Genomic DNA, 27480 nt, shown 5'->3' with positions numbered 1-27480 from the left:
CCCTCAGATGCAGGGGGACTTCCCCCAAGCCAGACAAGCAGCCACTCCCACAGGCTGTGCTGGGGAGCCATGGCAGCCACATCTGTGTCCCCTCGAGGCCAGTGCCCTTGGGGACACGGGTAAAACATCTTCAAAGGTGCCCTGGCAGAGCCCTTTCTCCAGGGTCACTGGATCAGTTAGGTTGGAAAACACTTCTGAGATCAGCTCCAGCCTTTGACTGATCCCCACCATGTCAGCTAGACCACAGCAATGAGTGACACATCCAGTCTGTTCAGGGACAGTGACTCCACCACCCCCTCAGCAGCTCATTCCAATGTCTAACCCCCGATTCTGTGCTGAACCTCTTCCTAACGTCCATCCTGAACCTTCCTCTGGTGCAGCTCGAGGCCATTTGCTCTGTCCTGTTGCTGTTTGCCCGGGGGAAGGGGCTGACTCCCACCTGGCTACAGCCTGTCAGGGATCATCCCTGAGCCTCCTGTTCTCCAGGCTACACACCCCATCTCCCTCAGCCACTCCTCACAGCACTCCTGCTCCAGACTCTTCGCCAGCTCCATCGCCCTTCTCTGGACACTCTCTGCCACCTGAATTCCTCCCTGAACTGAGGCACAGCCTCGGGAGGCCCTGTGGGTAAACCCTGGGTGTTCCCCCCGGGTTTCCCTCAGCAATGCGGCTGGACATTGTGAGACATCCCTGGACATTGCCAGACATCCCCGGATATCCCCACACATCCCTGGACATCACCGCACATCCCTGGACATTGCTGGATATCCCTGGACATCCCTGGAGATCCTTGGACATCCTTGGACATCCCCAGATATCCCCGGACATCCCTGGACATCTCTGGACAATCCTGGATATCCTCGGACATCGCCAGACATCCCTGGACATCCCCGGACATTGCTGGACAATCCCGGACAATCCCGGACATCCCCGGACATCCCTGGACATCCCTGGACAATTCCGGACATCCCTGGACATCCCCGGACATCCCAGGACAATCCCGGACATCCCTGGACATCCCCGGACATCCCTGGACAATCCCGGACAATCCCGGACATCCCCGGACATCCCTGGACATCCCTGGACAATTCCGGACATCCCTGGACATCCCCGGACATCCCAGGACAATCCCGGACATCCCTGGACATCCCCGGACATCCCTGGACATTGCTGGACAATCCCGGACAATCCTGGACAATCCCGGACATCCCCGGGCGCTCCAGCCCCGCGCACCGCGCTCCCATTGGCTGGCTCGGAGTCGCCAACGCCCTCGCGCTGACCAATCAGCGCTCGCCGCGCCTCTCCCGCCCCTGCTGGGAGCGCGGGGGGCGGGGCCGGGGGCGGGGCCTGGGCGCGCGGGGGGCGGGGCCGCGGCTCGCGGGCTCCTCTTAAGCCCCGCGCATCCTGCGCGCCTTCATCTCCCTCCTCCTCCTCATCATCATCACCATCCTCCTCATCATTATCCTCACCCTCCTCACGGGCACCATCCCCACAGCGGCGGTGTCCTGGGCAGCGTCCGGATCGCGCGGGTGAGGTGGGAGCGCAGCGCGGGCCGCGCATCCCGCTGGCCGCGGGTTGCATCATCCGCGGGAGCGGGGCTGAGGGCCGGGGCCGCCTCCCTCAGGGCGCGGGGGTGCATGGAGGGCTGCGGGCTGCCCGCGGAGGCTGCGGGGGATGTTCCAGAACCGTCTGGGCGCGCTCCGTGTGCTCCGGGATGGCTCTGCCGGCGCACGGAGCCCGGAGCAGCCGCCGCGCTGGGCTGCCTGACCCGGCCTGACCCGGTCTGCGGCTCTCTCTGTGGGTTTGGCGGTGCCGGGAGGAGGGGCAGGGGCAGCCCGGAGCCGCCCCGGGCCGGGGGATGCTGCTCGGAGCCCGCAGCCGGGTGGGCTCCGCTCTGCCGGCAGCTCCCAGGATCGATTTGTGCCTTTCGGGTCCCTCTCGGCCGCTCTCCAGCTGGTCTTGGCTCGCTGCCATTGTTCTCGGTGCCGTGGGGTTCCCCTGCCAGGTGTCTTCGGCTGATGCACTGGACCCTGGAGCTGATTTTTTACATTTTATTTCGTGTATCACCCCTGCCCGCTTGCGAGGGATGTGAACTTGAGTAGGACGGAGGGAGCTGTTCAGCAGCCCTGTTATTACAATAATGCTCCCGGTGTCTTGGGGCAGCCGTGAACTGAGAGATTGCTCCGTTCCTGTGGAGTGTCCCGTCTGCTGCGGATCCCTGCGCTCCCAGAGCCTCTGACCACGCAGGTTTGGGAGCGCTGGCCCCGCTCCAGCAGCGTTGCTCACTCTGCTCACCCTTGCCAGGGGTTTGTTTGCTGCTTTGAGGCGGAGAGCTCCCAACGCTTGCGCCGTGGAAAGGCGGAAAAACACCGAGCCTGGAGCGGGGGCACGTGGCGATCCTGTGTGGGAGAGGAAAGGCTTTTCCTGGGAAGCCGGGACCTGCTCAGAACCCGCTGCTTCTGATCGCCACTGATGGAGTGTGCTCTGGGTGCCAGTGCTGGGGCATTTGCACTTGGCATCCTTTTCCAGGCCCTTGGTGCCCTGCCATCCCCTCTGTGTGGGCACCCAGCCTCCCTGAAGGCAGAGCCACCTTGTGCCGAGCTGGTGGCAGCCAGGGCCAGCAGTGACCCGTGTCCTGGAGGGGGCAGGCTCAGGGACTCACCAGCAGGGCAGCCTGCCAGGGTGGCTGGCATGGGCTGGCTGCGGGGCTGGGTGAGCACAAGAGCCAGGCACGCAGCAGTGCCGTGCTGCTGGCTGCTCTGGGGACCTGCTGGAAGCTCCACGGGTGCAGCCAGAGGGATGGCAGCTGGTTTTCCCCGTCAGCCAAAAGCTGCCTTCCTGCCCAGCTCTCTGCCAGCCTTTATCAGAGCTGCCAGGCCTGGCAAAACTCGTGCAGGAGGCAGCAAAATGCTGGGGAAGGGGTGCTTCTGCCTGTCTAACAGAGCTGCTCAAAAACTGAGAGCAGCTCCCTCTTTTTGTCCTGCTGGGCAGCTTGTTTAATCTCTGAGCATCTGTCTGGAATCTTCCTCTCCCTGTGCTTGGTGAGCTGGGCAGATCAAGAGCCCTGCTGCAGTGCTGGTCCATCTCTGTGTGCTCACAGGGGGAACTGGAAGCAGGGAAAGAAATGCTGAAAGCTTCTGACTGCAGCAGGTAAAATGCAGATAAAGCATTCTCCAGTCTGCTCTCTGATGCTGCTGTGCTCCTGGAGAGATCAGTCTTCACTCAGAAGATTTGTTGTGTGAGTGCAAGCGGGGTGAGCTCAGGAAATGGAGCTGTCAGACACCTGCCAGACACAGCTCCCCCTCTCTGGGGGCACAGCAGTCTGAACACTCCCCTCTTCTCCCTGGCTGATTTCTAGAATAACAATTGCACAGCGCTGGAAGTTGCTTTGCTGCCAGAGTTTAATCTTTGCAGTGTTGCAGAGGTGAGGGCATTAAAGAACTGCCCTTTCCAGAGAGTTCTGAGTGTGCCAGACTGGCTTTTAAAGAGTGTTCATCAGGAGGACGTGCTCTGTGAGATAAAATGGAAATAAGACTGGATTCTTGAAGGATCTCTCCCTAGAGCCAGATGTTAATTCATTGCCCTGTCACTTCAGGTCACTTGATATCTCCTGGCACAGGAGGGATGGCTGCTGCTGAGGAGCACACACACACACCCACTCACAGGAAAACCACAGCAGCAAAACCACCCAAACGTTTCACTTTCTGCTTCTTCTGCTCAGCTGTGGTGTTTGCAGGGGCTGGGTGGGTGCTGCTGCATCTGGTTACCTGCAGAGATATCCTGTGCTGCTCAGGCTGAGCAGAGCAGTTCTGCAGTGGTTTATTTGCACCTGCTTCACATCATCAAGTTTCCTTTCCATGCTGCAGCAGAATGGAATTCTGTCTCTTGGAATAGAGCAGTCCTGAGCTGTATCCCTGGGCCATGCCTGTGATTCAGCTCTCAGGGCCAGGCTCAGCTCCCCTGGCTGCTGCACAGGGGGTGTTTGAACAGTGCAGTGCATTGGTGCTGATGTCACACGCTGTGCACAGCTGGGAACTGCAGCTCCTGACTCAGCTGTGCCCGAGTTCAGCTCAGGATTTCACTCGCACTGTTCTCAGTCCTGTTCTTGTGGAGCTGGGAATAGTTCAGGCCTTGGCTTCCCTGTGGAGATGGACCCAGGGCTGTGATCCTTTCTGGATCTCATCCCTCTGTCCCACCCCCCTTTCTGATTTAAGTGGCTTTGTAAACTCCCTTGTTCAGGCCTTGGCTTCCCTGTGGAGATGGACCCAGGGCTGTGATCCTTTCTGGATCTCATCCCTCTGTCCCACCCCCCTCTCTGATTTAAGTGGCTTTGTAAATTCCCTTTCTGATTAATTAATTTTTTTTTTGCCATGTGTGATCTGCAGATATAATGGCAGGAGCTAGTCAGGCTTTTCTAGTTGGACTCTGCCCACACCCCCAGCTGGTTATGGGAGTGTTCCCCTTGACAGGAAAATTAAATTCAGGCTGACAGATTTTTTTTTTTCCCCTAAAGATGGGCAGCTCTTCCTGCAGCTTATCCCCCTTGGCCTCTGCTGAGCCGTGCTCAGCTGCAGCTGCAGAAGCAGAGTTGCCATCCTCCTGTCCTGCTTCCCCAGAAAGAAAAGGCTATTTTGGGTCTGTAGGGAGGATCAGGGTGGAGACCTGCAGCTGCAGAAGCAGAGTTGCCATCCTCCTGTCCTGCTTCCCCAGAAAAAAAAAGGCTATTTTGGGCCTGTAGGGAGGATCAGAGTGGGGATTTGGATATCCCAGACCATGTCTGACCCCATTTTGCTGAAGTTGTGTCACCTGGGGCTGGAAGAAATTAATTATGTTGCTTAAGGTTAGTGTTGGTGAGAGGATTTTTAGCTTTTGGTGTCTCTCCTCATTTTTGTTCTGAATTGAAGCCCCATTATTGAAGCTTTGATCAAACATCAAGTATTGCCATTATGAAAATATGAGAGAATCTCACAGCTTATTTAAGGGCAATAAATACAGCTTTTTCTCAGTTTCTGCTGTTCAGTAAGCAATGGGAGTTGCTGTTAGTCAATTATTAAATTTTTGCCTTACAATGAGATGCTATTGCTTTGCCCAGTCCAAAAGGCAGCTTTTTGAGAGCCACATTAATTTCTTTCCTGCAATCAATACGAAGAACAAATACTGTAAACCTCTTAATTTTTTTTTTATTTTTACTGCAATGAGTTTCTTCTTCTTTCATCTCAGTTTTTGGACACTCTTGAAAGACACTGAGAGCTGGTGTTTCAAAGCTTTCAAAGGTTTTGTGCTCTTATTTTATGGTAACTTGGAAACAGAACAAAATTTTCACTTTCCTGTTTCTAAATCCTTTCTGCTCTTCTCCTGTATTTTGAAATTATTTGACCCTTTGGCAGCAAGGCCCCTTTTTAGCTGGACTTTGTCAATATTGTCAGTGTTACCTGTGGCACAGGCAGTCACTGCCTGTGCCAGCTCTCTGAGGGACCATGTGCCTCATAGGAAACCTTGACATTCCTCCAGTATTTTTCCTTTCCCAAAAAAACCCCCATTGATACTCTGGACTGTGAACCTGAGTATCCTAGAAAGAGAAATGAGGGCTGGGTTTCACTCTGGAACTGGAAGTAAGCTGATTTCTGGTAGCAAAGACAGGTTGGTGTTATATTTTGTGTATTTGTGGGATATTTTGCTTTTTTAGACTGGTGCCTCTCATTCTGACCCTGGTCAGTAGTCTGTGGCAGGTCACAATCCATCTGTGGCAGGTCACAATCCATCTGTGGCAGGTTATTACCCATCTTGGCTCTTGGGCATGCATTAACTGATTAAATAGAATTGTATCATTTTGGCATGGAAATATTTTTGTCTTGAAGAAAAATTATTCCAAGTCTTAGTGGAAAGCTGATTTTTTCAGAGTTTTTTTCCTTTTTTTTTTTCCCCCTAGAGGAGAGAGTTTAAATGCTTTAGGCATTGAGTGCCCAAGGCAGCAGTGGTCAGTGGCCTGTGTTAACTTGCAGGATCAAATACTAAAGCTCACTGATGCTGTGATCCAGATTTTTTTCCCAGTTTTCTCACCAGACAATCAACTCTGTGAGATCCTAAATACGTGTTTTGTGTGCATCTGCCAGGAGGAGGAGGCCAGGGACCCTTTCCAGCAAAATTCAGTAATGGAAAGAGCAGAATCTTCTGCAAAACAGTGGTGAAGAAAACAAATATTAAGGGAAAAAACCCCTCATGCTTTCCAAGATTTCAGCCAGATTTTTTACTTTAATTGATAGGAAGCAGCCAGGCTCTGTGAACAACTGGTAGGAGAAATGAACTTATTATTTTGTGTTTACTAATTTCTGGAGGTAAAATCTGCTAGAAGCACGAAGTGTTTGCTGTGTGTGTCTATGCAGTGAATATGTTTATTCACTGAAGCTGTGCATGCAACACTAATTAATTTTGGGTAGGAACTGGTGAGATTTTCCTCTCCTTGAGGGTGGAGAGGCCTCTGTTCCTGGATAAAGTTTTTTCCAAAGTTGTGCACAGGGTCTTTTGGGGACAGCACCATGAAGCCCTTTCACCCTTTGTATTTCCTGTGAACTGAAGTATTTCCTATTACTTTTTGTGGCTTTCAAGCTCCTGGAGTTGCAGAGGTCTGATAAAAGATGTTTTGTGCTTACTATGGAGGACAAGGGCAGAGGGAAGATATATTACTTTTTGTGGCTTTCAAGCTCCTGGAGTTGCAGAGGTCTGATAAAAGATGTTTGGTGCTACTGTGGAGGACAAGGGCAGAGGGAAGATTAAGTAATGCAGGAGGGACAGGGTCAGGGCACCCTCCATCAATCCTGCACAATACCTCTGCTGCTTGATTTATTTTGTTTCCTGTTTATTGAAGTCATCTTCACTTTGTTTTGCAGCTTCTTTTTTTTCCCCAATGAAAAAGTTATGTGTGTTTTGCCCCTGTGAGAGAGTTTCCTGATAGTTTGTTTTTTTTTTATTCTTCTAACTTGTATGATCTGCAGTTTTGAAGAGGATTCCAGTCTTGTGACCCACAGCAGTCGTTCTGCTGAAGAAAATCCAGTTTCCTGTGCCACCACCCCTGCCAAAAACCATGGAGAAGTTTGTATCAGAAAGGCCTGTTCCTGTCTCTAAGGTACTCACAGGTCTTTGGGGAACACTTGTTTTTTAGTCAGGCTAAGCAATATTTCTTATCAAGACTATTTATTTATTTATCTATATATATGTATGTGTGTGTGTAAAAAATACTGCCTAAATTAACTGATTTGTTCCTTACTTGTTATGTCTAAAGGCTGGCTTTTCAAAATGTTGTTTAGAATCATAAAATGTGTTGAAATAAAGAGTTTTTGAAGCAGAGCCCAAGAGAGCTCTGGAAAGTTCTGGATTCCCTCCACCCCATTCAAGGGATTAATAACTACAAATAAATAAAATAAACTAAAGGGAATAATGCTGGGAGTACTGGAGTGAAAGTGCAGGCTGAACAAGGGCAGAAATTTCCATTTTTACCAGAAGCTCTTTGGCTGGAGAACTTTCCAGGGAAGGGCCAAGCCCAAGAGGTTTCAAGGCCAGGTTGGCCAGGGCTCTGAGCTGGAGGAAGGTGCTGGTGAAACCTTTCTGGAAGAGTTCCCTGTGACCACTCAGCCATGCAGAGTCTTGTGGCAGAGTTTTCTAATTAGTCACCAAGCAGTCTCACTGTGTTCCAGTCTGCTTGGAGTGGGGAGCTTTTATTTCAGAGAGTTTTGGTGTGGGTGGGGTGTCTCCCATGAGAGTAGTCCTGGGTTTTTTTTGTGTCTGTGCAGGCTGGTTATAGTGAGCCATGTGTGTTTAAATTATCTTTGTGTAGAGCATTGTGGTGAGCCTTTGCTCCCAAACTTGCAGTGCAGGTTCTGGTGTTGGTGATAAGGATTTGGCACTGCCCCATCCTCACAGCACTATGGAAACATCAACTATTTTTTTTTATTTTCTTCCTTCCTTTTCTTTTCCTTCTCCCTCCTCCAAGAATGAAATCCCTACTCTTCCTTCCCAGAAGAAGCCAGATACAAACTCATGCCCTCATGCACCTGCCAAATATTCTGTCTCTGGTGGGGTGGACACTGGGAACTGCAAGGCTAATGAGAAGGAGAGGCAGTGGATCCGCCCTGATACCCCCAGCAAATGCACCTGGAAGCTTGGGATGCCCCCCTCTGCCTCCCCCCATCATCATTCCACCCTGTAAGTGTTACCTTATTTGCTGATTTTCAGCACAAACCCAGCTCTGACTAATCCATGTTTTGGATCAAGGAGTTGGTGTTGTGAGTTTGTATCCAAACTCACAACAAATGAATAAAATAGATGAAATAGCCAGCCTGATAAAGGAGAAATAAAAAGCAATAAATGCTGTGTGGTTGCTGTGGGACCCTGCTGTGAATACAGTGACTTTGTTTGTGTTTGTACCAGGCCAGAGTCTCCAAAGATCCTGCCAAACATCCTGGATCAAGTTGGCAATACTCCTTTGGTGCGGATCAACAAGATTGGGAAGCACTTTGGGCTCAAGTGTGAACTCTGTGAGTCGCTGCAGGCAGAGAACAAACTAACAAACACTGTTCCAGAAATTTGGGTGCTTGGGGTTAGTAGTGTCATATAACCTGGCCACAGGAGTGCAGGTGATTGGCAGGAAATGGTGAGAAAAAACTCCTGGTTTTCCTTGGGAAATTTTCTGGTTTTTAGGATTTGGTCATCTAAAACATCTTTCAGTTTGTACCTCATGAGAACAAGTCCTGCAGCTTTTCCATTTCTGTAGAAAACACTAAATGTTCTTCGTAGAAAATAATTTTTTAAATTTAAAGAAGCTGTGTGAAGTTTTTGACTGCTTCTCCTGTTCAGAGTATTCATCAGTGTGTGCAAAAGGCAGCTCTGCAGTTATCAGTAAAGATCACTGAAAATTATTAAAGGGGAGAAACTGTCAGTGGATGGATTTTTTTTGTTTAGTTGGGTTTTTTAACTGCAGATACTGATTCTGATCAGAGAAAGGTGGTGAAGGAATTAATGCTGGGAGTTCTGGAGTGAAAGTGCAGGCTGAGCACAGGGAGAAACTTCAGTTTGATCAGAACTTTTTTGGCTGGGGAACTTACCAGGAAAGGGGAGGGAGCAAAGAAGGCAAGGGGAAAGGGGCAAGACCAGGCTTTAAGCCAGGTTGGATGGGGCTTGGAGCAACCTGTTCTGGTGGAAGGTGTCCCTGCCCAGGGCAGAGGGTGGAGCTGGGTGGGCTCTGGAATGCCTTGCAGCCCTGCTGGTTGTGTGTTTGCAGTGGCCAAGTGCGAGTACTTCAACGCCGGCGGCAGCGTGAAGGACCGCATCAGCCTCAGGATGGTGGAGGATGCTGAGAGGGCTGGGATCCTGAAGCCTGGGGACACCATCATAGAGCCAACCTCTGGGAACACAGGTGGGGCATGGAGAGACTGAGGAGAGTGTGGGGGGAATGCTGTGGTGGTTTTCCTGGAAGAGGCAGGATTGAGATCGCAGCCTGTGCGGGGAAGAAAGGGAATCCCTGCCTGCCTGGTGCAGGGAGCAGTGTCTCTTCCACCTCACACCAGGAGCAATTCTGAGCTGTCCTCTGCTGGCCAGAGCAGATGGGAAGGAGTTCTGCTAAACTGCAAAGCCTCTTTGATTTAAAGAAAGGAAGTGCTAGGCCAGAATCACAAGAGTTCTTAGGAATTCAAGTCTGACTGAAATTACTGTGGAAAAAAGCACCCATAAGGCTGGTGTTGATGCGAAACCTGAGGCATCAGAATGAATCTGGATCTTCCCCTTTCAGTCGGGGAAGTCCCATGGTTCCTTTGCCAGGTTTGAGGAGCAGCCCTGCCCATGCGGGTGCAGGTGAGATGGGAGCTGACTGCATCCTTACAGCACTGCCTGGCAGAGCCCCTGCATGCCTGGATTGTCAGCAGATTCCACCTGGGTCCACATTTCCTCCTTGGAGGGCTGGAGGAAGGAACAATCTCTTTGGGTCAGGGGCCAGGGCAGAGCACTGAGGATCTGAGCAGTCTGGAGTTAACTCTGGGCTCCTGTGTCAAAGCTGTTGTAATTGTGTTAAGCTGCTCTACTCATGGGGAGTCAAACACACCTGGAATATTCCCCCTGGAGTCAAATATAAAATGCATAATATAGTTAAATAGAAATAGTTAAATACCTAATGTATTGCCTCCTGTGAGGAGTTCATGGGGTGAGCTACAAGCTGCCCTCCTGCTCAGGAGAGGTGTCTGGTCCTGCTCCTAAACTCTTCTCTGGACTTCCCCCACTGCTGCTTCCTGACAGACACAGAGCAGGCAGGTTTTGTTCTGAGCTGTTCTGTGAGCAGCTCCCCAGCCTGCAGCAGAAAACTGGGAAGTCTCTTCTGTTGCTGTTGGCTCAGCAGCTCTGGAGGGATCAGGGGATTCTGGGGACATTCAGGGCAGCTGAAGCCTTTGTGAGTGTGGCTGTAGCTGCTGCCTGAACCATGGCCTGGAGTGGAAAATATCCTTGTGTGTTGCATTCCTCCAGCATCCAAGGGCTTACCATGACACCCCTCTCTCTGGGTCAGTACCTGATAAATTATTCTACTTGCCACAGAATCCAAAAGGGCAGAACTGAAGGAGATGCAGGGCAATTATTTCAGAAAGCTGATTTTTCTTTTTTTTGTCACATAAGAGCAAAGACCAGGGCACACAGTAACCTGAGAGAATTGGTTTTTGCTCTCTACTGCTCAGAGCTACTGAGTGTATTGAATGTGAGAGCTAATGTGTTGCATTTTTATCCTCTATGCATCCCAGTTCTCCCTCAGCCAAAGTCCTGTTTTGATGTTTGCTGCATTTCCAGGTCAGTAGCAGAAAGGACAAAGTATTAGAGTTCAGGTCTCAAAATCCTTTCTTCATCACACACCATAAGGAAGATCTGGATGACTTCTCTTCAGCCTTTGGCTTTAATGAAGCTGCTGCTGTCTTATTTATTTTTGTATTTGGGCATCCCTATTTATCTATAATACACTGAGAAAACTTTCCCTTCCCAATATATTAAACACTACTTGAGCTGTTTGAAGTGTGAGTTACGCTTCTCTTACAGGAGCAATTAAAGATTATTAGGGTGGGGGTTTTTCCTCCCACACAAAACCAGAGGCAGCTTTGAACAAGCAAGTCTGTGTTGGGTGAGCTGCCTGTGCTGGTGCCCAGAGGAGCAGGGGAGTGCAGCCTGACCTCTCACACCTCTCAGCCAGCCTGATCAGCTCAGCCTGTCCTGCAGAGGAGATCTGATAGCAAGTGTAAGCCTCTCTTCCACAGGGACAGCACTTCTGAGCCCAGCCCTCAGGTGAGCAGGCAGCAGTCAGGCTGGAGATAGAGACGTGCAGAGTAGAAATGAGATGTCTGTCTCCAACAGCCAGGGTGCTTCACTGTGGTAGCAAGCTGACACAGTGTATTAGAACCTCCATCACCAACAGCATCTAAATAATGTATTTTTAGACAGGACTTAGTTTCAGCACATTGCAAATAGGGATTTATGGAGCAGTGAGTCAATAGAGGCTCTGCGGACCTTTTGGAGAATCAAAGTGATTCCTCTCGTCTCCTCCAGCTCAAAGCACATTCCTTTCCCAAATCACTTCTGGAAAAATGAAGTGGGTGAGAGAGGAGGAAGGTGATGTGCATGTGGTGAAGCCAGCAGTTTGCACAAGCCAAGTTCCCCCACCCTTGGCTAAACTTTCTCTGGGCTGTGAACCTCAAACAAGGATCAGCATCCGTGAACCCAACAGGCAGAAACACTCCCTTTGGCACCCCTCTGGAGACACCCTGGTGGAAATGTGATGAAGGGCAGGGCGTGCCAAAGCTGGCACTGTGGGTTTTGTGCTCTGCTGCTGCTCACTGAGTGCTCTGCTTGCCTTTGCTTGCTTGCAGGGATCGGGCTGGCCCTGGCGGCGGCAGTGAAGGGTTACCGCTGCATCATCGTCATGCCAGAGAAAATGAGCATGGAGAAGGTCAGAGCTGCCTCTGTCTGCAAGGATTTAAAGATAAACATGTTTGCACTCGCAGAGCTCCTGCTGCTGGGGCTTCAGTAACAAAGGTGCAGGCTCCTGGCCAGGGAAAACTCTGCTGAGGCGCTGTTGCCAGTGCCCAGGGCAATCCAGGCTGGCTGGCCATGGAGAGAAAATGTCTTTAAGACCCATCCCCACAGCACTGCCACTTTGAAAACTCCAATAATTGCTTTAAATACAGACAACCCGAGGTTTGCCTGGCACATTGAAGTGGTTACCTGTGCCCCAGGTGAGCTGTCCCTCGCTGAGCAGAGGGTGAAGGAAGACAGTGCTGAAGTTTTCAATATCCTGCAAATATTCTGGCCTTGGGGCTGAGTGTGAAGGGAGCCTGTTGAAAGTGTTTTGGGGTTTTGTGAGCACCTTTATTTGCTGTAGGTGGATGTCCTGAGAGCTCTGGGTGCTGAGATTGTGAGGACCCCAACTACAGCCAGATTTGATTCTCCTGAATCTCACGTGGGAGTGGCCTGGAGGCTGAAGAATGAAATCCCCAATGCACACATCCTGGACCAGGTGAGAGCCAAGGTGGCAGAGGTGCAGGTGTAGTGTGGAGGAGGCTCTGGGGTGTTCTGGGTTGTCTGTTCAACACTCTCCACGTGTCTCTGGAGGAGAAGATGCCTCAAATCTGGAGCTGGGGCTGAGCAGTCACCACGCTGTAGGAAAGGAAGTTTTTACAGTCACTAGAGAGCAGCAATGAGCTGGTGTTTGCCAGAAGTACAACACTTACTGTGTCTATTTCCAGTGAGCTGGCAAGCCTGTGAGGAAGAATGGAGCCAGGGGTCATGTTGCTAGGAGTGCTGTCCCACAGACGGGACTGATTTTGGCATGGGAGGGTGCTGGCCCCTTCGGACTGTGCTTAAATTAGGTCACTTGGGAGGCCTGGCTCCAGATAATACACAGTGCAACGTTTTGCAGAGAGCATGTTTAGGTGTTGTGGGCTTTGGGGATTGTTTGAAATGGTTTTGAGCTCACTCAAAATGTGATTTTTGTACTTCTGATCTGTTTTATGGCTGGTGTGCCTTTCAATTTAGTACCGCAATGCCAGCAACCCCCTGACCCACTACGACACCACAGCAGAGGAGATCCTGCAGCAGTGTGATGGTAGGTCTGCTCTACTGCTAAACCCCTTCCAGGAGCCCCTGGGAGTGCCCTGTTCTTATGTGCTTGGAGAAGGAGCCCTCAGAGGAGAAAAGCATCGATTTTGATAAAGCAAACCCCATACACATGCTATGTGTCATTAGAGAGTTACCTTATTTCAATAGTCATAGTAATGATTTTTTTTCCATTAAAGAAGAATTCTTTTTCTTTAAGACTTCTCTGCCTGTGAGCAGGTGGAGAAAGCAGTGGTGTTTAAGTTACCTTAAAAAAAAAACTCCATAGGTAGACTGGTATGGAATAGGGTCATTCTTTGATCACAAATACAGAAACAGGTGTTCTAACATTCCCAGAGCAAATACTCCAACACACTGGAAGCATCTTCACTTAGGAGTGAAGATGTGTGCTCCTTTTTGTGCTCCTCAGGAGCACAAGCTGCTCTGTGTCACAGCTGTCACCAGCAGGACCCTGTGGCTCTGCAGGGCTCTCTCCAGTGCTGGCTCTGGGCAGCTGAGCCCCAGGAGGGGCTGAGCTGGGGCAGCAGAGCTTCAGCTGGGCTCATTCCTCAGCTCAGGAGCTGGTTTGGGAGCTGTTGGAGACATTCCCTGTGATGCTGCAGCCGCATGGGCATTTCTATAGTGCACAGAAGGGAGTCCTAAGAAGGCTCCAGACCTGCCTTATTAAACAGTGCAGTTTCTTGATTGGGCCTTCTGATAAGAAAATTAGCAATTAAATTCATTCACATAAAAGTGAAGACCACGTGGAAGGTTCTCCTCCTTCCTAAAACTCTGGCTGTTCAGAGGATTTGCCTTGTCTTTCTGTGACAAACTTGGAGTTAAACTGAGTGTACTTTTACAAGCTGCCATCCCACAAACTGAGAGTCCAGATGAGTTCCAGATTTAGGCTTCTTGTTTCTATTCACTTGTCCTTACAGCCCAGGCACTTTTCAGTTACCTCTGCTTGGTGGGGTGTTATTCTCTTGGCTGCTAAGCAACTGATTTTGTGTGTGAATTGGTGATCTTTTAAAAATCCTTTTTTTTTTTTTAAATTAACAAAGCTGTCATGTGGATGCACCAAAGAAGCTGTAGGTGGTGACACAGGCATGCACTATCACATCCACACTCACTCTGAGTGCTAGTGACCAAAACAGCCTTTTCCACATGAAAATTGGGGAGTAGTTGTGTTAACTCTTCTGTCCAGGGATGCCTACCCCATGCTCTTGGCACTCAGTTAATTAACAAACATAATGGGCTGCTCATTTTAACTCGGAGAATGAGTTATCTGTACCAGCAGATACAGCAACAGGAAAACTGCAGCTGTCAGCTCTGGGGGCCACATCCAGCTGTGTCCAAAGTGCCACAGACTGGTGCCTTGCCAGGCCTCTGGTGGACATTTCAAAACCCTTGCTGGAGAAAATGATGATTGAGCAATGCAGTTTCAAGGCAGGTCTCACCACAGAGAGTCCTACCCTGCCCTTTTCAGCCACTTTGTGCATTTTTTGTTGAGGAAAGTCCATCCTTAGGAGTGAGCTTTCAATCCATCCTTCTGCTGAAGAGTTCACACTTCTCTCCCACACCCTTAAACAGGAAAGGTGGACATGGTGGTGGCCACGGCTGGCACAGGAGGGACCATCACTGGCATCTCCAGGAAGCTGAAGGAGAAGTGTCCAGGCTGCAAAGTGAGTGAGAACCCCACTGCTTTTACCTTTAGTGTCTCCTCAAAGTGCTCCCCTTGGCACATCCCACTCCTGTGAGCTGCCCTGGGGAAGCTCTTGGGTGTTCTCAGTTCAAAGGTGGCTCTGGCTGCAGAGGGGGTTTCAGAGTGTCTGAAATCATCGTGCTCTGGTCCCACAGGTGACCAGAGCTCAGGTTTGGCTCAGCAGATGAACACTGACCCTCAGATCCCTCCGTGGGGTGCTTGGGAAATTTCCTTCTCTGGAAGTTTCTTCTTCTTCTTCTCCTGTGCTCTGCAGCCTTGGGTTTCCTCCCTGGCTGTGCCTTCCCCAGCTGCTCTGGAGCTGCTGAGGGTTTGTGGAATTGTCTCTGCACTCACCAGCCTGGGTGATGTACCCAGCTGCTCTGGAGCTGCTGAGGGTTTGTGGAATTGTCTCTGCACTCACCAGCCTGGGTGTTTTCCTGTGTGATGTGTGAGATTTCCTCACAGAACTTGGGATCCTGCTTCAGTCATGAGAATTTTCCTACACAGGCAAGGAGTGGTGAAGAAAATAAAACTGATCTGCTTGCACTTGGCACAGAAGGAGTTGTCTGTAACGATGCCTGGCATGTGAATGAGGACAACCTTGTCTCAGGGAAACCCTGAGACAAGCAAAACCTATGCGTAGAACAAGTGGTGCCATCAGCCTGAGCAGGTGGGATGGGTTTCCAAGGGCCAGAAGCAGCAAAGCCTTTTGCTCCCAGGGGAGGTGAATGGTGCCAGGAGGAAATGAGCAGCAGAGCAGGCTGGCTGTGTGCCACCAGCAGCTGTGACAAGGCCAGTGCTCACAGGGGCTGTGCTCTCCAACGCTGTGTCCTGGTGGCCTGAGTGCAAACTGCCTCTCCAGATTATAGGTGTGGATCCTGAGGGCTCCATCCTTGCTGAACCAGAAGAACTGAACAAGACTGACAAGACGATGTATGAAGTGGAAGGAATTGGATATGATTTTGTCCCCACAGTGTTGGATAGATCTGTAAGTCACATTGCTGGGTTTACTGCCCTTTGCCCTCTGCTGGGATGCAGGACTGAGGTTAAAGGCAGAGGAAAACTTGGGGAAGGATTTCTCTGAGCTGAAATGGAAGGGTTAGCAGACAGAACTATTCCTGTTCTTTCCATCAGCATAAACAGCCCTTGAAAGCCTTCTGAACTGTCCAAATTAGTTTTACAATGCCAGGTCAAAATGCTGTGAGTAGATAAAATTTTCCTATAACACACACTTATTATTATGCTTAAAAAAAAAACCAAAACACACCCAAAAAAACCAGTCATGAAACACACACAATAAAAATAAAACAGACAAACAGCAAAGAACACCAACTTACCAATTACAAAAAACCCACAAAACAACAAAACCAAACCTTCCAGCAGAGCATCCCAGCCCCTCCTGGACAAAGTGGTTAAGGCTGTCCTGAGCACAGCCTGTGTCCCTGGTTTGCCTTCCAGGAGGGGAGGAAGCTGATGCTGTCTGAGGCTGACTCACAGCAGCCTGCTCTCACAGGAGGGTTCCAGTAAGGAGCCTTTTGTGCTGGTGTGATCATCTTACCTTGGCAAAAAACCCCATTGGCCTTTGGAGGAGGATGGAAACCCCGGGCTCAGTAGGGCAGCTCTTCCCTCAAAGAGCCAGGGCTGAATCCACACTGGTGGTGCAGTTCCCCTGTGCCTCCCCAGTTAAACAGAGCCTTGTTTCTGTCTCCTGCCCCTCCCCAGGCAGTGGACCAGTGGTACAAGAGCAATGATGAGGAGTCCTTTGCCCTGGCACGGATGATGATCCGCGAGGAGGGGCTGCTGTGTGGTAAGAGCAGGCAGGAGCCCTCTGCCTTCCTCTGAGCAGCCTGTGGGAGGCTGAAGCACATCAGAGCCCTCCTTCCACTTCAGATCTTGTCTTCCTCACTCTGGGCTCCTCTGTTCTGTCTGCTCCTCCCTTCTGATGGCTCTGATGTGGTGTTGTGATGGTTTTGGCCCTGCTGTGTGTTCTGGCAGGGGGCAGCTCAGGCAGTGCCATGTCTGTGGCTGTGAAGGCAGCCAAGGAGCTGAAGGAAGGTCAGCGCTGTGTTGTCATCTGCCCTGACTCCATCAGGAACTACATGTAAGGCCTGCTGCTTTTCTTCTCTGGGAGAGGGGTGAGGGAGTCCCTCAGACCTCGGAACACCCAGTTGTCCCAGCAAGGAATGTCTTTGGGGCACAAGTTCTGAGCTGTCTAAAAGGGGTCTGGCGTGGAGCAGGGAGGATCTTTTCCCCTTTAAATCTCTGATTTCAGTAGATAATCATCACTGGTTAGCATTTCTCACAGCAAAGGCCTTGCTTTCACTGTGTTATTTGTGGGGATCACTGGTTATCCCATTCCTGGAAGGGTTCCTGTGCCAGCAGCAGCAGCCACACTCAGGATGAGTTTGCAGGTGGAAACGTCAGGGCTTTGACCTGTGCTGAGAAGTTTTTCTCCAATCACGTTGAAACATACCCCAAAACATGGTATTTTTAGCTGAGTTTCCTCACCCATGTTGCATCCAGCTCAATATCAGACAAACAGAAGCTGCAGACAAGACACATCCCCATTCCAGGCTGTGTCTCTGTGATATTGCAAGGGGCTGATGCAGTTGGAGCTTTGTTTCCTGTGGGATTCCTTTTTGTCCCCATGAGTATTCCTTCTCCATGTCCCTGGCTGCTAAACTTGGGTGGCCAATGATGTCCTATTTCCAGTTTCACTTCATCTGTTGGTGGCAGTGAGGTGTGAACAGTTGTCTCTGTTTGCTGTCAGATGTTCAGTCTCTGCTAATGAGCTTTTCACTTCCTGCTGCTCTGCAGGTCCAAGTTCTTGAGTGACAAATGGATGATTCAGAAAGGGTTCATGAAAGAAGAAGACCTTGGCAACAAACCCTGGTAAGCCAGTCAGATCCATTTGGATCTCCATCAGTCTATTCAATCGAGTTCATGGCAGCTGCTAATTTAAAGCTCGTTTCAATTTACACTTCTTTGATTGAGCTGATCTTCCATGCTATTGTCTTGGTGTACAATTGCAGCTATTAATCAAATTTGCTTTAATTAGTTGACATCCTTCCTTGAGTGGTATGGCAGCAGCAGAAAATTTGGTACTTAATGATTGGTTTTTTTAAATGAAAAATGTTATATCTGGAATTAAAAAAAAACAAACCAAACAAAATATGCAAAGAATCTTTGCAAAATCAGAGTTCTTGAGTGCAAAGCACTGCAGGTCTACATAGCTAGAAGGGAATCTTCCCTAAATTGTTGCCTGTAATGACTAAATATATTAAAAAAAAACAAACCAAACAAAATATGCAAAGAATCTTTGCAAAATCAGAGTTCTTGAGTGCAAAGCACTGCAGGTCTACATAGCTAGAAGGGAATCTTCCCTAAATTGTTGCCTATAATGACTGTAAATACAGATAGGTCTTTGAGTAGGAGTGCAAAATTTTCTGTGTGAGGGATAAATAAAGAAATTGTGGAGATCAGTGCTCTCCACTGACTATCTGTAATCATAGAAAGCAGATGAAATGAGGAAAAGTGTTCTGATTTTCAAGGCTTCTCACACTTCAGAGACTTTCTGATGTTGGGAATAACACCTGAGAGCCCTGAAGCTTTATTGACTGTGGCTGAATCCTGACTCTCCTTTGCAGCCTTTTGTCATTCCTGTGCTGCCGGAGGCCACTGTGCATCAAGGGCTGCTTCTGTGTTCTCCATAAAACTTGGGTTTGTTTTTTACTCCCTCCCCAGGTGGTGGAACATCAGCATTCAGGAGCTGAGCCTCTGTGCCCCCCTGACTGTGCTTCCAACTGTTACCTGTGCAAAGACTGTGGAAATTCTCCGGGAGAAGGGATTCGACCAGGTACCAGTTGTTGATGAATCTGGGTATGTCCACATATATCACTCTTCATCCATTTGTATCACTTCCCTCAGCAGGTCCTCAGGGATGTCTTTTTAAATGCTTGCTGGAAATATAATGTCTTCTCACCCATCCTTTTTCATTTATTAACACAGTTCAGAAATGTTGCCCTGAACACGCCAGTGCTGGGCTTTGTGTTTTCATGCCAGGATTGTCCTGCCCTTCATGATTCTAATGATTATTATGATATAATTACTCATTGTGTCTCTGCAGGATAATATATTTTCTTTTAATAATACCAGTTTAACTTAAAAAAAGGCAAAAATTCCTGAATCCTGACTCTCCTTTGCAGCCTTTTGTCATTCCTGTGCTGCCGGAGGCCACTGTGCATCAAGGGCTGCTTCTGTGTTCTCCATAAAACTTGGGTTTGTTTTTTACTCCCTCCCCAGGTGGTGGAACATCAGCATTCAGGAGCTGAGCCTCTGTGCCCCCCTGACTGTGCTTCCAACTGTTACCTGTGCAAAGACTGTGGAAATTCTCCGGGAGAAGGGATTCGACCAGGTACCAGTTGTTGATGAATCTGGGTATGTCCACATATATCACTCTTCATCCATTTGTATCACTTCCCTCAGCAGGTCCTCAGGGATGTCTTTTTAAATGCTTGCTGGAAATATAATGTCTTCTCACCCATCCTTTTTCATTTATTAACACAGTTCAGAAATGTTGCCCTGAACACGCCAGTGCTGGGCTTTGTGTTTTCATGCCAGGATTGTCCTGCCCTTCATGATTCTAATGATTATTATGATATAATTACTCACTGTGTCTCTGCAGGATAATATATCTTCTTTTAATAATACCAGTTTAACCTAAAAAAGCAAAAATTCCCATTTAAAACAACCAACCCCAAAGGTGCCCGTGTCTGTCAGAGCTTTCTTCAGCACACTGTGTCACTGTGCAGTGCTGCAGTGACCCCCATAAACCATGGAATGTTCCTTATCACCCTTCAGCCCTCCTGCACACAGGCTGAGTGTTGAGGAGTTGCTCAATTGTGCTGACCTGAAGGATGGATTCTTGTAGATCCTCACAGGGAGATGACCCCAGCTGGGGTGAGCTTGTCTCTGGCTGTCACACCTTCCAAAAGGACAGAGGAGAGTGTGGAAAAGTGAAGCAGTTTGTGCTTTCCAAAAGCTCTCTGAGGTTGCAGGTAGCTCTTTCCAGCTGCAAGGAGCAGAGATGGAAAGGTCCTGGTGCTCAGAAGGACCTGCAGCACTTTGCTGCCTTGTGTGTGTGTCTCCAGCACCTCTGAGAGCTGTGCTCTGTCTCCTGCAGACACACAGAATCCAATAATGCTGCATTGTTACCATGAAGTAGCTGAACTGACTCCTCCAGGCTGGCTGGGAGGGGATGCTTTCTTCTACAGGAATACCTGAGGTTTTGTGTTGTTCATCTCTGTCTTGTGTCTCCTTCCCCAGGGTGATTCTGGGCATGGTTACCCTGGGTAACATGCTTTCCTCACTGCTTGCTGGAAAAGTTCAGCCTTCTGATGAAGTCAGAAAAGTAATCTACAAGCAGTTCCAACAGGTAGGCAGGTGTATTCTGCAGCTCCTGGATGCAAGTGCTAGAGTAGGTGTGCTAACACTGCACAGGCTGGGTGAGGCTCACCTGGGGCCATGCCAGCAGCTTTTTCTGAGCACAGAACTTCCTTTTAAAAACATGGAATGCTTGACTTAGTTTCCACCAGGATTTAAGTTCCAGCACTGTCCCAAAATTGATTGAGTGCTGTGTTCTGGAATTGTGTTTAATGCTTCTGCTCACCCTGTGAGCCACCTGAGGGTGCTGGTTCTTTAGGGACAAATGTGAATTTATTTTTTCCTCCCCAGACAGATAATCCAGCATCATGGGGAAATGTGGTGCGTAACACAACTGCCTGGTTCATGTTCTCCCTCCCTTGGACACTCGAGTTTCTGGGGCTGGTGGTGTGGGATGTTTTCTGGGTGGTTTTCTGGGGCTGCTCTGGTGTTGGCTGCCTCAGCCAATTCTCTGCACTTCTGAGGTTGTGGCTCTTCCCATGGGCAGCTCAAAGGCTTTTTTAGTAAAGAACAGCTTAACCATTTGTTTTCTCTTTATTTCTGGTATTTTCTTGGTGGAGGCTGGAAGGGGAGTGACACAAGCTGTGGTACTGCTGACATGTTAACAAAAAATGGTTCTTTTCCATTTGAATTGATGGGTTGGAAACGTGGTGGAATGCACATAACTTCAGAAGTATTGTGGATTTTGCTTCTCTTGCCACTTTAGTCAAGCTGATTTGGCTTGTTTATGTTTTATCTGTGTCATCAAAATCACTTCTGATTTCCTACATGGCTGTATCAAATAAGAGGCTTACCCTGCAAACCAAAGCAAAGGAACATTTTGGAAAGATGGGCCCTTTGGCTTTTTTAGGTTGCTCAGAGAGGTTGTGGATTTCCCATCCCTGGAAGTGTTCAGGGCCAGGCTGGATGGGGCTCTGAGCAGCCTGGGATAGTGGGAGGTGTCCCTGCCCATGGCAGAGGAGCTGGATGATCCTAAAGGTCCCTTCCACCCCACACCATTCTGTGATTTTGCAACATGGGCAGCCTGCTTTGGTAGGATCACCTCAATTATTTTATGGTAATTCTTGGAATAGAAGCAGAATGGTTAGAGATTTTTTTGGAAGTCCCTGGTACAGTTGTGCTCTGGGGATTTGAAACACCACTCACAGGATAATTTACCAACCCAAACAAGTGCTCGTGGAAGGAAGAGTGTCCTTATGGAGCCAGATGTTAGTTCCAGTGGTTTGCCTTCCCAGTCATGTGTAGTGTAGTGCTCACTGCCTAGAAACTTAGTAAACTTAAAAACAAAGCCTAAATATGGGAAAACCCATGGGCAAAATGTTTAAGAACCTTGAATGAACAGGTGAAAACTCTGTGGGAGTTCTGTTAAATTTCCACTGAGCATCTCCAGGCACGTTTGTGCCTTCATGGTTGTCCCAGTGCTGCCAAGGGGCTGCTTGTCCTGGTTATCTGTAGCCTGCCCAGTCCCTGAAGACAGATTTGGGACTGATGGGTGACTCCATGTGGCAGATTTCCCACCTCCTTCCTTTCCTGGCCCCCAGGTTTAAGGATTGGTTCCTATAGCAGGTCTCTCAAACACAGGCTGCTGGGAATCCTGTGACTCCCAGTTTGGACACAGAGCTCTGTGCTCCAGTGCAGCCCAGCTGTTCACGCTGTGGCATTTATTTCTCACAGAGAGGCTTTTTGAACCTGCAGTGCAAGACTCTTCTTTGCTGTGAATTCCTTTAATAAAAGGATGTCAGGTGGTGGGTGCTGGGGAGAGTCACCTGCTTAATGCAGCTGCTGCTTCATCTCTTAACTCCTGTTTGAACAGTTTTAGGCATTTTTTAAAATTATTGCAGCAGGTGATTGCTGAAGTGTTTTGGAAATATCTGCTTTTTTTCAGAGTTGACACAGAGTGGTTTCTTGTTCAGTCTTAGCAAAGTTGAACTCCACAAAGGAAATGAACTATTAAATCTCAGTTCCTTGATTTGCACCTGAATCCTCTGTTAGCTGAGGAATCTTTCACCCTTGGTTTTGGTTTTGGTTTGTTTGGCCTTTTCTGCCTTTGCAGATCATATTCACTTCCACAATTATTTGCAACTGATTCATTCAGTTTTTCGTCCTTTTAGACTAAAATCACCAAATATAAAGACTTTTATGGTCACTTCTTTTGTTGAGACACATGGAACACTTGACCTTCTTTGATTATTAGCACTTTTCAGTTCTTCATTAAATTCATTATGTTTAGAGAACCAGAAGGAATAACTTTATGTAGTGCTTACTGGTTTTTTTTTTTGAAATTAGAAACAAAGAAAACTGATCCTTTAAGTTGGCCTTGATTTGTTGGTGTTTTCCAGTTCTTCAGGTGGGAGCAGAACACAAATGCTGATGTATTGATTTTAGTTCTGTATGAAGTGTGTGGGGATTATTGATTGCTAAACATAGAAAGGCCTGCTTTATTCAAATTCTGTAACTCTCTCCTCAGATTGACCTGAAAGACAACTTGGGGAAACTCTCTCACATCCTGGAAATAGACCACTTTGCTCTGGTGGTTCATGAACAAATCCAATGTGAGTACAAACTGCTACACCTTGTGAGAGCAAATCTTTGAGTGGTGACAAGCAGCAAGTGAGAGTGTGAATGTATAAAGTGAGCTCTGAAGAAGCAAAATCCTCATTCTGTGTCTAAATTTGTGCTACTAAGCCTAATTTCCATCCCTGGAGGTGTTCAAGGCCAGGCTGGATGGGGATTGGAGCAACCTGGTCTAGTGGAAGGTGCCCCTGCCTGTGGCAGGGGTGGAACAAGATGATTTTAAGGTCCCCTCCAACCCAAACCATTCTAGGATTAGTAAGACTAAATAAATCTTCAAATCTCAGGTATATCACTCTTACATGTGAATAATATTTTGTCCTGTTTAATCTTCCTAATAGCAGACAACTTTGCAAAGTTACAAACACTGAGAAATGAGACTGAAAACAATATTAAGTCATGCCAGATAAATTTATCTTTAGCTTCTCAATTATAACTGGAAAAAGAAAAGCCATGCAATTTGGGGTTGTTCTTAATAATCTCCATAAGGATGTGCTATCAGCTCTGAGCTGACCATTTATAAACCTGGAGTCTCACTGGAAGCTTGCAGTGAAACAGAGATTGAATGAACAAAAAGCCCAGGACAGTCCAGCTGGCTGAAAAAACTGAGTATAGAAGTAGATTAAACATTTCAGTACAGGCAGACTTTAGGAACTGGAATTTAGACAATTGATAAAGGGCCAGAGGTCATGTGGCTCACAATGAGAAAATCACTTAAACCTGTGCTGTCAGTGCAGCAAAGATTACATGTTTAGTACATTATCTGGCTATAAATGAGGTATTGTGATTTTTATACTAATTCTGTGGTTGACAGGGCTGCAGGAAGATGATTGTGTCACATTTCCTCCTCAAAATGTAGTTCCACTGGGCCATTCAAATGGCCCCTGGTTCCAGTGGGGTCATGCCACTTGCAGCTGTTTCAAGTAATTAATGCTTGAGGAAAATACACTTTATAACAAGGCCCGTGGTTGGAGTTTTGGTGTCAAGAACAGTAAATCCACTGAATCCTTATCCTTCCATAAAGTTTCATTGTCCCTTTTGATGAGGAGCCTTTCTGAGCTGAAAATCCTTGCCATTGCTCTGTGACTCGTGGCCAAAGGTGCCTTTTGTGTTCCCCCTCTGTGCCAGGACCACCCGACAGCTCCAGGTGGGCTGGCTCAGCCCCCCATTTTACAAACACTAAAACCAAGCAGGATGGGGGTGTGTTTGTGCCTCCTGCAGCCAGAACTGCCTGTTTTTCCCTGCAGATCACACGGATGGCTCCTCCAGCAAGCGGCAGATGGTGTTTGGTGTCGTGACAGCCATCGACCTCCTCAACTTCGTCACCGCGCGCGAGCGGGAGAGGAAATCCAACTGAAGCCAAGCAGCAGCCTGGAGCCTCCTCAGCATTCTGCAGCCTCAAACAAACAATCAGGTTCATGTCTTAAGCAAAATGTTTCTTTTTTTCCATTTTTTTGTTGTTTTTTCTTTTTTTTTTTAATTCTGAAAAGAAGCAGTCAGCCGTCCTCGTGTCAGCTGTCCAGCCAAGGTGTCTTGCTGTATTGCCCAGCTTCTGGGACCTTGTTTCTTAATCAGGCTAAGCAATATTTCTTATCAAGACAATTTATTTTTTTACCTATATATATATATGTATGTGTAAAAAATGCTGCCTGAATTAACTGGTTTTCTTTTTCCTTACTTATGTCTAAAGGCTGGCTTTCCAAAATGTTGTTTCAGAATTTTAAAATGTGTTGAAATAAAGAGTTACTGAAGCAGAGGCCCAAGAGAGCTCTGGAAAGTTCTGGATTTTTCCCCCCCCCCCGTTTAAGGATGTTAACTTATATATTACTTGTTGGAGACAAAATTGGGACTGGGGCATGGGGAGAAGAAGGGAGGGTTTCCCTTTGGGTGGCATCATTGTAAAACAAGAAAAAATCCTCAGGGCTGAAGCTGAGACTTCCTCCAGGCATCTGCTCTGAGGGGAAGCTGGTTTGAGTAGCAGCATGGCAGTGAAGTGACAAACATCAGCTAGTTTCACACAGTGCACCAGCTTTCCCTGCCATGACAGACCTTTTTTTTTCCCCAATGGTATCCTGATAAGTAAGCACAAGTAGAAAGATTTAAGAGGTAAGATAAAGCATCTTGCCTGAAGATTTTTTAAAATTCAGGCTGTTTCATCTGTTACCTTCCTCTTCCCTCCCCATTTATCCCAGAGTGCCTTTTTTATGCCTCTTTCAGGAGAGCCAAAGATAATCTGTCAGGAGCTGTGAACTCTTCCCAGTCTTGTTCAGGTGCTCCTTCCCTGTAGTGCCTTATTCCAGGAGAAAAACCCTGCATTGGCCACCCCTTCAGATCAGGGCTATTGCTGAAGGCAAGTGACCCATCCTTACTTTAAACTCTGGTTTGCCATTTAATTCATACACTTCTTTAAGATTTAAGACAGTTTTTCCCAGGGCTCTGGGAAAAAAAAAACTACTGTAAATCTAAAAATGTACAATTTCAATGGCAACTGAAAGGTTCTAAAAGGTTGTTAATGTCTTTCTGCCATTGTAGTTGTCACTGCTGCTAGATTTTGGCATTACTTGGAATATTTACTTTACTGGCTTTTATCTGATTTTTTTCCCCCATTTTCCATCTGACCTTTGCTGACAGCAGCAGGGAGGGAGGTGCTTGAATAGCTGAGGTTTGTCCTTTTCCCTTGTCAAACCTGACCTAACTGAATTCAGCAGGAAATATGAAAATGGTAGAAGGAGGTTCCCAAAGCTGCTTTTCAGAGCAGCTCAAGAGGGGAGTCAAAGGTGGGGCAACAAATTAGTCAGTTATGAAGAAGTGTAAAGATTTGAATCTGTTTTTCTGGTTCACTGTTCATACATTAATCCCTGTAGTGCCATGAAAACTGGCAGTGTTGTGGACTGAGGCATAGGGGGTGGTTAGAAATGGTGGGGGACAGGGGATGGGAGTCTAAAGCATCCCAAGTAAGCCAAAGGATCCAAAGAAATTCACCTGCTCCCTGGGGTTTGCTAGGAACAGGAGCTGTCTCCTGCTCTGCACTTGCACAGGGGGGAGAAGGCCTTTCTTACCCACATGGGGACACCAGAGGAACTGGGTAAATAAATGGAGCTGCTGCACAACTGAAAAACTTTCCAGAGCTCTTCCCCATGGCAGGGATGAAGGCAGCAGGGAGAAGGGGACAGGGAATGCAGCAGGGCTGAAGTTCCTCTGCAAAAGCTTGTGAATGTGATGGTTTTATGCATGTCTGAGAATCTCATTGCTGGCCCGGTCCTGGTTAGTTGTGGTAGGGCTGATTAAAACTGGGCTTATCTTTGTTTCAAGTGCTCTGAAGACCAAGACAGACACTGCAGTTTGTTCAGTCTTCTACCTGAAATTAAAGGCCAGAGCCTGCACAGAACTGTATTTTTTTTCTGAAGTGAGTGCCTGCATCTCCTGTTTACCTTTGCTGCTTTTGCAAGCACTGACTAGACCTGAAAACTATTTTGCACATGGATATTTTATCAACAATTTATGCTGTATTTGTTTGTCACTGTAAGAGATTATCAGTCCTAATGTTGGCTCTGCAAAAATACTTCTTATTTTCTCACCTGAAGATGGTTGTTCAGTAAAATCTGTACAATGTTTTGCAAGCAGTTATCAGGCAATGACTTAAGGTTCACTTTCACGTTGTCATGTCCAATGTTATTTCCCATTTCTTGTGCAAGCTGTGGCTGACTCCAGAACTCTGGCTAGCAGGAGTTCCTCTAAGCAGCCAGACCAACCTCATCTGCCCACCAAGCTCATTCCTGAAAACTTCTGTTTGTTACAAATCTCACAAAACAGCTTTTCTTACTGTGCAGTGTCAACTGAGGGAAAGGGAAGACTTCTTATGCTTCAAGGAGCTGGGAAAAACCACCACTATGAGCTGTATTTATTGCACAGATGTTCACAAATGTACCATACAAAGAGTTCAATAAAAGCTGTTTGATTGCAGAGTGGCTCTGGGTTGTTTTTTTTAATTCCAGTCCAAGCTTGTAAGTGTGTTAAGACTTTAAGATTGTTTTTTTAATGCCAGTTCAAGCTGGTAAGTGTGTTAGAATGTAAGATTGTGGGTTTTTTAATTCCAGTTCAAGATTGTAAGTGTGTTAAGACTGTAAGATTGGTTTTTTTAATTCTAGTTCAAGATTGTGTGTTAATACTGTAAGATTGGATTTTTTAATGCCAGTTCAAGCTTGTAGGTGTGTTAAGACTGTAAGCTTGTTTTTTTAATTCCAGTTCAAGATTGTGTGTTAAGACTGTAAGATTTGATTTTTTAATGCTTGAAGCTTGTAGGTGTGTTAAGACTGTAAGATTGGGGTTTTTAATGCCGATTCAAGCTCGTAAGTGTGTTAGACTGTAAGAAATTTGTGCAGAAGACCCCTGGCTGTCATTGTGAGGCTCTGCAGTTCTTTGCATGTCTCCAGCATGAGCTCCTTGCTGTCTTGCTGGGTGTTCAGGTGCCTTCCCCGACACACACAGTGCTCCGTCCTCAGCTTCATCCTCTTACCCCCATCCAGCAGCATGGGCTGACCTCATCCTGCACATCCTCCTCATGTGATACCTGAAATGCTGCTATTGCTGGCAGATCCCTGCCTTCCCTTTCCCTTTTGGCAGCCCCTCAGAGGGGGGAAAAGGGATCCTGA

The 27480-nt window shown here is 47.8% G+C and overlaps 1 protein-coding gene across 2 annotated transcripts; it reads left to right on the top strand.

Moving 5' to 3' along the window:
* Positions 1 to 1380: 1380 nt before the first annotated feature.
* LOC120511826 (cystathionine beta-synthase-like protein) lies at positions 1381 to 26793 on the top strand. Of its 2 annotated transcripts, none has more exons than XM_039729389.1 (17): positions 1381 to 1529; positions 6993 to 7123; positions 7988 to 8199; positions 8425 to 8531; positions 9275 to 9409; positions 11889 to 11968; positions 12401 to 12535; positions 13054 to 13123; positions 14704 to 14795; positions 15678 to 15803; positions 16538 to 16622; positions 16811 to 16916; positions 17633 to 17707; positions 18560 to 18694; positions 20141 to 20249; positions 22725 to 22809; positions 24076 to 26793. In XM_039729389.1, the coding sequence occupies exons 2-17, from the start codon at positions 7082 to 7084 to the stop codon at positions 24183 to 24185; spliced, it is 1704 nt and encodes a 567-aa protein (XP_039585323.1). In that variant the 5' UTR covers positions 1381 to 1529; positions 6993 to 7081; the 3' UTR covers positions 24186 to 26793. The 2 variants fall into 2 exon arrangements, with proteins under 2 accessions (XP_039585323.1, XP_039585324.1); XM_039729390.1 differs by having other exon boundaries at positions 1393 to 1534.
* The last annotated feature ends 687 nt before the right edge of the window (positions 26794 to 27480 follow it).

This window comes from Passer montanus, unplaced genomic scaffold (genome assembly GCF_014805655.1).
Source record: "Passer montanus isolate IOZ18808 unplaced genomic scaffold, ASM1480565v1 scaffold69, whole genome shotgun sequence".
NCBI classification, from domain to species: Eukaryota; Metazoa; Chordata; class Aves; order Passeriformes; family Passeridae; genus Passer; species Passer montanus.
Note: the sequence above shows the minus strand (reverse complement) of the source record. Positions and strands in the feature narration are given on the sequence as shown.

What these genes read in the sequence shown, in the direction of transcription:
- LOC120511826 (XM_039729389.1), top strand. Translation starts at nt 7,082, where the DNA reads ATGGAGAAGTTTGTATCAGAAAGGCCTGTTCCTGTCTCTAAG. An exon ending in GGCCTGTTCCTGTCTCTAAG is followed by an intron (nt 7,124 to 7,987) that starts GTACTCACAGGT and finishes CCCTCCTCCAAG; the next exon opens with AATGAAATCCCTACTCTTCC. An exon ending in ATGCACACATCCTGGACCAG is followed by an intron (nt 12,536 to 13,053) that starts GTGAGAGCCAAG and finishes CTTTCAATTTAG; the next exon opens with TACCGCAATGCCAGCAACCC.